We start from the raw sequence: 12302 nt of genomic DNA, 5'->3' as shown, positions 1-12302 counted from the left end.
TGCTCATAAAAGTAAGAAAAACATTAATTTTATGGAGCTTATTCGGGTGTAATTTTAAGTGTCATATTAAGACAAGATATCATAAAATAAAATTCACATAGCACTCTCTTTAGGGTGAATTGCCTAATACAAAAAAAAAAATAAAAAATAAAATAAAATATATAAGAGATTATATAACATGAATTACGTTCAATACATACAGAAATAAAATTACAAAAACAAAAAGTCACTCCTGATAGTAATAATAATTCAGAAAAACATTTTTTTTTCAAATTGCATACCCATCGTCACGGTTGTCATTTATTGGTAACCATAACTAAACAGGATGCACATAAAACAAATTCAATTAAAAACAAATTTATAAATATACTGAGCAGAAAATTTACTAATGAAATATCAGAGAAATTCTATTTTATGGACTTTTCATGTTTGTTAAGCTCGCCAACTAAAAATGTCCACTTTTGATATTCCGTTATTATTATAACATTGTCTGTGTTAGAGCAAGCATTATCGGTCTCCATTGCGTAGCGGTCTATGTAATTGACTTAGAATCGGAAGATTTCGATTTCAATGCAGTGCAAATATATATCATTTTCAGGAAGGGTTTCTAATTTTTGAGATGAGGCTGCCTATGCTCGCGTGTTGTGATTATTTAATGCCATAGCCCTATAGTAATACAGGCTCCCTGTAGTTTTGTTATGTGCAGTAGGGTGGTTACAAAAAATTAATGTTGGAATTTTTTTGTGCTGACCGCCCTTAAAGCTGCCAATTAGCTAAAAATGAGATTGGTGAAGTTTCAGCTCAATTGGATAAGGTTAACCCGTGCCTCATCAAGGTTGAAGTTTATCTATAATTTTTTTTTATTTTTTATAAAATACCTATCAATATTGCAAGATTTAATTACATGTGCTGTCCAGATTTTGCTTTATTCATTTTCTCAATTGGTACATAAAAAAGGGTGTAGTTAAAACTGTTTTCAAAGTAAATACAGCACAATCCAAATTGAAAATGATGGATTTACGAGAAAAAAAATGCAAAAAGGTATAAAAAACAAGAAGAAATAATGTTCACAGTTTTATTATTTAAAATATACAAAAGAAAGCATTATGAAAAAAAGAAGTTATTATAATTATTATTTACATTTATAATTAATTATCAGATTAAGGTGGTGTTCAGACTTTAGCCAAGAATCAAACCAACGAAAAATGCCACTTGTATCTGTATTGAGTAATTGAAATATCCGACAGATGTCTCCCCTAAGGACAATAATTGTGATTAAATATACCAATACATTCGAATGAATTAGTTTATAAATAGGCTTGCATGCCCATTTTCTTCCTCTTCTCTCTCTAAATAACGGATCAATAACAACCATGAAATAATTAAGGAATTCGAGGGTCGTTGTTTTGTTACCAGTGATGTGTGTTTTAAAGAATAAAACTTATCAATTATATTTCTTGGTATCATTAATTTAACGAGGCCAATACTGTAACATATGGTCCAATCGAGCCGCATCGTGCACCAGAAAGCCGAAATATGAACCAGCAAAAAACCAAGAAGATGCAGATCATCATCAGATAAGTATCCCAACGCCATCCTATCAAAACTGTGACCGAATCCCGAATCCTTCCTATTTCAAATTATCCCAAATGAAATATTTAAATATGCAACAAAGATTATTGTTGTTTTTGATTTTTCAGTTGCATAAAATTTTAATAGCTACCTACATTGCAAATTGATACGATTATTGTTAAATGAGCATCTCAATTGTAAGAGTTTTGTCATTGGATTTATTTAATTAAAAATAATTCACGCGAATATTCAAATTTACCGGGTAAAATCTCGCTACAAAATAATTTCAGCGAATTTCTGATTTAAAAAGTTGTCAGTGGTGAGTGGTTCAGTGGTTGTTCTGATTTAAAAGGTTGTCAGCCCTGGCACTAACAAGCATTTTTGCTAACAACGCCGTGTTTTCATTCGTAAACTGTCAGTTGTTTGAGGTTAAAAGTTAAATTGTTTATTATTTACCACTAAAGATGGAAAAGTTAAAGCCGTTAATCAACAAGCGTGGAATTTTGAAAGCGAAATTGACAAGGTTTAATGATATTTTAAAGACACTCGATAAAACGGAACTAGAATTACGTTATGAAAAGGTCGAAAAATTGTTAGATGACTTTGAAAAAATTCAATCTCAAATCGAAGAACTTTCGGATGACGAGGCAGAACACGTAAGTCAACGTGAATCCTTTGAAAATCAATATTTCTCTGTACTTGCATTAGCAAAAGGTTTATTGAATTCAGTAAATCATGAAAAATGTGAAATTAAATTACCAACTTTGAAACTTATTGAATTTCATGGTGAAATTACTGAGTATGCTAAATTCGCTGAGACCTTTAAAGCATTGGTTCATGAAAATAATACGTTAAACAAGTCTCAAAAATTCTTTTATTTACAATCGTGCCTTAAAAAAGACGCAGCTAAATTGATTGCCTCCTTGACCATATCGCACGACAATTACGAATCTGCGTGGCAGATACTGCAGGAACGTTACGCGAATAAAAAAATAATAGTTCATAGGCATGTTGCATCTTTATTTCAGTTAAAAGATATGAAACAAGAATGTCCAGTCGCGTTAAGGCATATTATTGATCAGGCTAATATAAATTTAGAAGCGTTAAAAAATCTAGGATTACATGTTGATTCCTGGGACGCGATTATGATATATTTAATATCTAATAAATTGGATGGATCAACTCGTAGATTTTGGGAAGAGCAGCCAATAGATGGTGCACTCCCAACGTTGAAAGAATTTATTACATGTCTAACCAAACGTGTTGAGGTACTGGAGTTCACAAATTTGCAAGAAAAAAGGCCTACCTACAAGAATGTTACAACACGTGATGATCGCAAGAAAGATTTGTCTGTCTCATTGATAGCAACCAAACACGGATGCATCCTATGTAAAGAAAATCATCCAGTGTATTATTGTAAAAAATTTCTCAAATTAAATATCCAAGGAAAATTAGAATTTTTAAAAAAGGCCCGAGCCTGTTTCAAATGTTTGAGGGTAGGACATTTTACACAAGATTGCAAAAATAAATTCAAATGTAAAATCTGTGCAAGTGATCAACATAATACTTTGATACATGTTAATGAATTAAATAGTGAAAACACAAATGAAGAGGCACACAGCTCGACATCAGTGGCAAATCATACGGTGTTAAATAAAAATGAAAAGATAATTTTATTATCTACAGCGATCGTGAATATCGTAGGTAGCGACAACCGTTTACACAAAGCGAGGGTATTATTGGATTCAGGCGCCCAATCGAATTTCATAAGAGAGAGTTTTGCAAAAAAATTAAAATTAAAAACAGAAAAAATAAATATGCCGGTGTCTGGAATACAAAATCGCATCACACATATCAATCGAAGAGTTACAATTGACATGTTAGCAGTGAATAGTGATTATAATAAGAAAATTTCTTGTTTAGTATTGCAGGCTATAACAACCGACCTACCCCAAATGACCTTCAGGAAACAAGAGTTGAAGATCCCATCTGGCTTGCAACTAGCGGATAAGGATTTCAATGTCACGTCTCCAATTGACATCCTGTTGGGTGCGGAAGTTTTTTGGGAAATAATGAATAATGATCGAATACGCTTAACGGAGGGCGGGCCAACTATTCAAAGGACTGAACTCGGTTGGATTGTTTCCGGAGCGATCGACATCATCACTAAAACAAGGCCAGTATCAATTAATTGTAATCTAGCCATTAATAAAATAGGTAACCAGATGGAAAGATTCTGGAAACTAGAAGAGGTGGATGTCATGAAACCTCAGAATTTTGAAGAAAAGGCTTGCGAAGTCAACTTTACAGAGTGTCATAGTAGAGACACGGAGGGCAGATTTACGGTAGCCTTACCAACCCGCCCTTGTATAGACCAACTAGGGAGTTCTTTGTCAATGGCTGAAAAAAGGTTTCATACATTGGAAAGAAAATTTTCCACCAATAAAGAATTGAAATGTCAATATAGCATGTTTATGAGAGAATATTTACAATTGGGTCATATGGAAGAGTGCCAAAAATCCGAATGCGATGCGACATCATATTTTTTACCACATCATGCGGTGATGAAGGAGTCAAGCACCACTACTAAAGTTCGCGTGGTGTTCGATGGATCGGCAAAAACATCTTCTGGTATTTCCCTTAATGATGCTCTGATGGTCGGACCTAACATACAAAAGGATTTAAATATGCAAATTTTACATTTCAGAAAACATCCTGTAGTCATAACTGCGGACATAGAGAAAATGTACCGTCAGATAAACGTGCAGGAAAGCGACCGCAATCTACAGAAAATTGTTTGGCGCTTTTCACAGGATGAGGATTTGAAGCATTACAAGCTAAGGACAGTGACTTATGGATTAGGACCGTCATCTTTCCTGGCGACAAGATGCCTGAAGCAAATAGGTATTGAAAATAGACTTTCATTTCCTATAGCAAGCAATGTCATTGAAAATGACTTTTACATGGACGACTTATTAACGGGAGGAAATGACGTTGAATCGTGCCACCTTCTAAAACAACAGGTAATCAGTTTACTAAAATCTGCAGGGATGAATCTAAGAAAATGGAGATCGAACGTGGCAGAATTATCTTCCGAACCAGGTCAAGATATGCAAGGATTGATATCTAAAGAACCCCAAGAAGAAAAAATACTAGGATTAATCTGGAACAGTGAGTTTGATTACTTTTCATATGTAGTGAAAAAACCAGTATGTACCGTACAAAGCAAACGGCGGATATTGTCAAGTATCGCCTCAACGTTCGATCCTTTAGGACTGCTAGGACCAGTAACGGTTGTAGCAAAACTAATTATGCAGAGATTATGGATATCTAAGACTTCCTGGGACGAAGAAATACCCGAGGGAATATTAAAAGATTGGGAAAATTACATGAAAAATTTATCTCAAATAAACCTGTTGAAAATAAAGAGAAGAATCTTGTGGGGTCAAAACAGCCTACAAATCCATGGTTTTTGCGACGCATCAGAAAAGGCCTACGGAGCCTGTGCGTATCTAGTATCCAGGAACGCCGAGGGTAAGATGCACTCTCAGTTAATATCTTCCAGGTCCAGGATAGCGCCATTAAAAAACATATCCCTGCCAAAATTGGAACTTTGTGGTGCGGTGCTGTTAACGAAATTATTAAAAAACATCAAAGAAGCACTCAACATGGTTGAGGTGGATACATACTACTGGTGTGACTCTACCATCGCACTATGCTGGATAAGAGGACAGCCAGCTAGATGGAATACCTTTGTGGCCAACAGGGTTGCCGAGATACAAGAGGCCGGCGATCCCGCCCATTGGCGACATGTTTCATCGCAGGAAAACGCCGCTGATATTTTATCAAGAGGAGTTACAGCAAACAAACTATTACAAGCAGATATTTGGTGGAAGGGTCCGGATTGGCTAATAAGAGAGGCCGATCACTGGCCGAAGCCAGAAAATTCCTGTATAAATCCTCCAGAGATAAAAACCAAGGCGGTATGCGTGTCTACTAATGTCACGGAGTGGGACATCTTTTCAAAATTTTCCTCTCTCAACAAGCTAAAGAGAGTAACTGCATATATATTGCGTTTCTTTAATAATTGTAACACAAAAAACTGTAAATTAACCGGGAGGTTAAGCGTGCCGGAGCTGGACAATGCATTGCATCGTCTAATAGCAATAATTCAACGCTACCATTTTAAGGATGAGTTCAGGGCTTTGAGTAATAAATGTTCACTGGATAAACGTAGCGTTATTTTGTCGCTTAATCCATTTATAAATAATGGATTAATTTGTGTCGGGGGCAGGCTAACAAAGGCGAAACATTTATCATACCAGCAACGACACCCAATAATTTTACCAAAAAATAATAAGTTAACAGAATTAATTATTCGACATCTTCATTATGTACATTTACATGCAGGGACACAAACTTTGTTATCTCTAGTGAGATTACAGTTCTGGCCGATTGCCGGAAAAACCACTGTTAAGCAAATATTACATAAATGTATAGTATGTTTCAGAAAAAATCCAGTAACCAGTCAAGTTATCATGGGTGACTTGCCGGAAAACAGAATAACACCTAGCAGGCCATTCGAGGTTACCGGGATTGATTACGCAGGTCCTATCATGATGAAAAGCGGTATCACCAGGAAGGCTCCATTGGTGAAATCTTATTTATGCATTTTTGTTTGTTTCTCAACGAAAGCTGTGCATTTGGAACTGGTAACAGACCTCACCACTGACAACTTTTTAAATTGTTTAAAACGTTTCATTGCGCGGAGGGGCAAAGCCTTTAAAATATATTCAGATAATGCGACCAATTTTAAGGGAGCATATAATCAACTGAGAGAATTGTATGATAAGTTAAAGAAATCTGATGACAAGATTCAAAAATATTTAGCTGATTTGTCAATAGTGTGGGGATTTATTCCACCACGGTCACCGAATTTCGCTGGACTCTGGGAAGCAGCAGTGAAATCCGCCAAATATCATTTAAAAAGAATAACCGATAATTCAAGTTTAACCTTTGAACAATTATATACTTTATTGTGTCAGGTAGAATGCTGTTTAAATTCACGTCCGCTCACTCCTCTGTCCAACGATCCGACTGACCTGAATCCTTTGACTCCAAATCATTTCCTGATTGGCGGAGGGATAGCTTCTATCTCTGAGAAGGATGTTCGGGAGATACAATATAATCGATTGAATCAATATCAAAAATTAAATGCACTGATTCAAACATTTTGGTGCAGGTGGAAACTGGAATATCTTGCAGAATTACAAAGACGTACCAAATGGAAGGAAGACAAGGGCCTCAGGACTGTTGAAAGGGACGACATGGTCATACTAAAGGAGGACAACCTGCCGCCTAATATGTGGAAACTAGCCAGGATCCTAGCTACTCACCCTGGAGCTGACGGGAAAGTGCGGGTGGTTACCCTCAAAACCGCACAAGGAACATTTAAGAGACCTATCAGCAAAATATGTTTATTACCCATGGAAAGGGATTCAAGCATTGCTACAGGGACGCCCGATGTACCCCCCGGACTGAATAAATAAGTTCCTGCAGTCATAAACAAGAGAAAAATCAACAACCTACCTGAAGGATGACCTTGGACCATCAAATTTTTGCTAGCAGTCATAAAAAGGAGAAGAATTAGCAACCTACCTGAAGGATGACCTTGGACCATCAAATTTTTTGCTAGCAGTCATAAGAAGGAGAAAAATTAGCAACCTACCTGAAGGATGACCTAGGAACATCGAATTAACTTGTTCATATTATGATTCTCTTATTTTAGAACTTTTTTATTCATATTCATCTCATGATTGTTTTTCAAATTAATTTGTCCATATTTATATTATGTTTATTTTTCAAATTATCTTTGATTATATTATGGTTATTTTTTAAAAATTATTTTTTGTTTATGTGTAAAAAAATAAATTCTTCCGTGCCCTGGCAGCATGTTCAGACTTTAGCCAAGAATCAAACCAACGAAAAATGCCACTTGTATCTGTATTGAGTAATTGAAATATCCGACAGATGTCTCCCCTAAGGACAATAATTGTGATTAAATATACCAATACATTCGAATGAATTAGTTTATAAATAGGCTTGCATGCCCATTTTCTTCCTCTTCTCTCTCTAAATAACGGATCAATAACAACCATGAAATAATTAAGGAATTCGAGGGTCGTTGTTTTGTTACCAGTGATGTGTGTTTCAAAGAATAAAACTTATCAATTATATTTCTTGGTATCATTAATTTAACGAGGCCATTACTGTAACAGGTGGTAATGGTTTAGATAACGTGGCTTTTGAAGAGTCAGGAAAAAAATTTCGATGCAACTTGTAACAGAAACTGTCGTTCTTCGTCTTTTGTCAAACAGGAATTGAAGTCTTGGATTAATTTTACCCCTCTTTCAGTTGTGTCATTGACAACCTTGAAACCGTTCACTATATTTTTTGCTTTTAAATAATGTGCATTTTAACACCATATATCAGGATCCGTATTTAAAAATTCTGTGCAATTTCAAATCGTTTGTAAAAATTTAGAGTTTTATTTTTATTTTTTTATATATACAATAATATTATTATTGGGTTTATAAAAACAGTTTATTTTTAAACAAGCTCTGCTGTGTAATTATTATTACGCGTGACAGCTGTTTCGCCCTCTAAAGGCATTATCAAACAAATTAAACTTAATAACAATAAAAAAAAAAAAAAATTTAGAGTTTGATGAGAAACAAAAAAATCGATATCTTTGTCCAATAAATTATCCACTTGATGGAGACTGAGTTTTGCTTTCACATCCCTATCACATGTTTGTTCTTCAATTGGAATTAGTTGTAGACTTTTTAGAGCCATGCTTTTTTTGACACTTTTTTCTAAATTTTCATCGAAGCAAGAAAATGCGACTTGCTCAGAATTGAGGTACCACAGATGATTTATCATTTTAGACAGTGCTTTGTCTGCAAGTTCTTTATCGATTTCTCTATATTTTACAAGAGATTTTAAGAATTGTAGGTCTTGGTTTGGGGCCAAAGTGGGTTTGGGGGCGTTAAACCACGCTTTTACATAAATTTTTATTAAAAATAAACAAATGTTAGTGATAACTTTTTTTTCTAAATTTGTTAATGTAAATTGTAATGTAAATGGCCTTTGCCATCCATCTAGCGTGATGAATGGCACCAGGAACTTTGAAAAAAGTATCTTTTGGGGGAGTTCGTCCTAACACAACTAACGAAAGTTGAATTAATTCTTTGTAATCATCCCTTGGCTGTTGGTTTTTTAATTTTTCTGTAAGGAAAATTGATATTTCATCTGAATTCCCTATTTTATGTCTATTATTTTTATCTTCAATAGCAGTTTTGTATTTTGTCTTGTCTAGCTTTAACCACCCAGTCTGAAAGTTTTTAAAAATACTTGAGTGGGGTCCAGTAGTTGTGCCCATTTTTAAATCAAAAACTGATTTGTGAATAATTTCTAAAATATGGTGGCGACATGCTAAATAAAAAAGATTTTTCTCTAATAATTGCTCCAACAAAACGAAGGTTCCGTTGAACCGACCAGTATTTACCGCAGTGGTATCAAAACACATTTCAAGTTGAAAAAATGTTTGTTTTATGTTTTATTATATATTATATTATTTTATTAAATATGATGTTGTTTATTATATTGTTTAATAATGTACAATGTTCAAAGGAAACAAAATTTGATCAAAAGTGATTAAATTAAGTTTTTTTTTTTCAAAAAATCGTTTTTTCATTTTTGATCTCGATGAGGCACAGGTTAACATTATCCAATTGAGCTAAAACTTTCCAAATCTTATTTTCTAGACAAATGGCAAATATTAAGGGGGTCAGGCTGGCATTACAACTAAAATATTTTTTCACCTTATACCTTGTAACCACCCTAATGTGCAGTGTCAAAAAATCTTATAGTCGATCTACTCACTTTAAGAACAGAAAAGTGCAATTTTCCTTTTTCTGTTTTGAATGTTTAATAATTTTTTATTTATTTCCAAGTTTTGTATTTTATTATTTAAGTAGAATGAAAACATTTATACAAAATTATGAAAGCACTTTCAACGTGGCGCTTTCAAATAATTTGTTTAATTTCGGTGCGGAGGGTGGCAGGTTTAACGGAGAATATTATTGGAGGGTTGTCATGGGGAGAAGAAACGGGGAGGGTTGTGTTTAAGTTCTTCAATGAAGTGTGTAGTGAAAGTTTAGCGAAGTCCTTCATGTCTGTACACCGCATTGGGGTAGGGAGTAGAAACGTCTGAATATTTTAACACGCGCGTAGTGAGTGTAAGTAAATACTGATTTGGTATCCGCGAGAACTTTCTCAATTCAAGCAAAATTTTCCGCTTACATGATGGTAGTGGTTGTAGGATTTCATACACATCCATTTTTCTTTATAATATTCCCCGTTTATTACTATTTTATTCATTCTAACTCTAGCCGCCGCGCCATGATGTTCGAAGTTTAGAAATAATTCATTGTTTCCTTATTTTCAAGTTCAACGTAAATCAAATCAAAGATTTAGCAAATAAAAAATTCTTGTTCAGAATATATTTTTTGTTTCTTCTAACCTTTTTATAAATAACAAAGACAGAAGACACATGACGTGTGCATTTAACAAGATTTTTTTTTTGTGATTGACGTAACAAACAACCCCATTTTTTCTATATCACTTTTGTTTCGACTAAAAATCCTATAACCGGCTACCAGGCCCGCAAGTCCGCCGCAGGGGTGAAATATTCGTCCGGACATATGACCATGTTTTAAATTAACCGCGGGCGCAATCCACACCACGCTACCAATTCCCGCTACACGGTACACAATATTACACATTGTAACCGGCAGCAATCTGTTCTCCTGGTACCTGGGCCTGCCCCCGGCTCAATTAGTATCACGTCTGTCAATCAAAAAGCTCCATTCGATTGGACGGGAAATATGAACTGAACACAATTTAATGGGAAAGATAAGCGGGTAGGTACCAGAAGCAGGGATGAGTTGGCTGATTTGCCACGTATGATTATGCCATACCATGCGGCAGTCATGTACGAGTTAGTTGCGATGACTTGCACGAATCTATATCGTCAATGAATAGAACATTTATTTAAAGAATATACGTCAAAATGTCTCTTTGTTGTAAACACAATATTTTATTTATGTTTAAATCCAGTTTCAGACTGAAACTTGCGTTCAAAAAGAAAACATCAAACAATCGTAAAATATTTCTTAAATTAAGCATAGAATGCCCGACAGCAAAAAAATATGCATAGAATGCCCGACAAAAGAAATTAATATAGAACTAAGGTTTGAAAGAATTATTTTATTGGCAACTCTGTTAAACCATTCGGAATGTAAAACAACTGCAAGATGGTAAGTTAAAATTTTTTTTACTTCATAATTAATTTAATACACAAAAAAATATTTGACACATTAAAATGTTTATGCAACGATAACATTATAAGGCGATGCCAAGATGCGTATCATTCATGTAATTTATTTATTATCTTTATTAAAAAAAAACATTTATAATTTTACTAGAATTTTAATAATGACAAAAAAAATTATCATGCTGTGCTGCCACAAGGAAGCTTTTCTGCAGGTTCTACCATTTTTCTTTAATTTGATTATCATAACACATAATCGTTTTGTTGATAAATTTAGTTTAATTTTATGACAATTTCTATCCGTAGTTAACTGGTCTCTTCTTCCGATTGTAACTGCTTTCTATAGCATGTTTCCGTTATCCTCCCCTGGATTAACATTCGGATAAATTTTATAAATATCTCTAATTGAAACACGGCTAGTCCATTTTATGATTTTTTTATTCTTCGGAGTATCAGTTGTTACTGATAATGATATCAGCCAGTGAAACCCTTATTGATTATTATGCAACAAAAGATAAATATAACTGTTCCGCTTAAACAGTTTATTTCCTGCAAATAGAGTTTAGTCTACTTATTTAAGAACCGTTCCCACAGGATCACGTCTCCTGAAACAAGCGGCAAGCTAGTGGAACGGTTCCTTCTAGGAAATAGTAAGTGTGGCAGACGCTATGTTCCTAAACTGCTAGATTGTTGTTTTGGTTGGTGGTGTATAAAAACCATATTACAGAACTGTTGGAGCAACATAAAAGCGGTTGAAATAACGCCAACAAAAGATAAATATAACTGTTCCGCTTAAACAGTTTATTTCCTGCAAATAGAGTTTAGTCTACTAATTTAAGAACCGTTCCCACAGGATCACGTCTCCTGAAACAAGCGGCAAGCTAGTGGAACGGTTCCTTCTAGGAAATAGTAAGTGTGGCAGACGCTATGTTCCTAAACTGCTAGATTGTTGTTTTGGTTGGTGGTGTATAAAAACCATATTACAGAACTGTTGGAGCAACATAAAAGCGGTTGAAATAACGCCAACAAAAGATAAATATAACTGTTCCGCTTAAACAGTTTATTTCCTGCAAATAGAGTTTAGTCTACTAATTTAAGAACCGTTCCCACAGGATCACGTCTCCTGAAACAAGCGGCAAGCTAGTGGAACGGTTCCTTCTAGGAAATAGTAAGTGTGGCAGACGCTATGTTCCTAAACTGCTAGATTGTTGTTTTGGTTGGTGGTGTATAAAAACCATATTACAGAACTGTTGGAGCAACATAAAAGCGGTTGAAATAACGCCACTCGACTCGTCAAGTCATAAACCTACCTTGTCAATTTGACAGTTAAGATTGA

General features: G+C 34.7%; 2 protein-coding genes across 3 annotated transcripts in view; both read left to right on the top strand.

Moving 5' to 3' along the window:
* Positions 1–12302, top strand: part of hwt (SH2 domain-containing adapter heavyweight) — a 524256-nt gene that overhangs the window by 119503 nt on the left and 392451 nt on the right. The gene's annotated exons all lie outside the window — the stretch shown is intronic.
* Positions 2197–7274, top strand: LOC149425666 (uncharacterized). Of its 2 annotated transcripts, none has more exons than XM_089641034.1 (2): positions 2197–2228; positions 6815–7262. In XM_089641034.1, exons 1-2 carry the CDS (start codon positions 2212–2214, stop codon positions 7119–7121), a joined length of 324 nt encoding a protein of 107 aa, XP_089497160.1. In that variant the 5' UTR covers positions 2197–2211; the 3' UTR covers positions 7122–7262. The 2 variants fall into 2 exon arrangements, 1 of the variants encoding a protein (XP_089497160.1); XR_016303412.1 differs by lacking the exon at positions 2197–2228 and adding an exon at positions 4554–6224 and having other exon boundaries at positions 6815–7274.

The sequence above is a fragment of the Hesperophylax consimilis genome, chromosome 2, assembly GCF_061612785.1.
Source record: "Hesperophylax consimilis isolate HC1 chromosome 2, BYU_Hcon_1.0, whole genome shotgun sequence".
Taxonomy (NCBI): Eukaryota; Metazoa; Arthropoda; class Insecta; order Trichoptera; family Limnephilidae; genus Hesperophylax; species Hesperophylax consimilis.
Note: the sequence above shows the minus strand (reverse complement) of the source record. Positions and strands in the feature narration are given on the sequence as shown.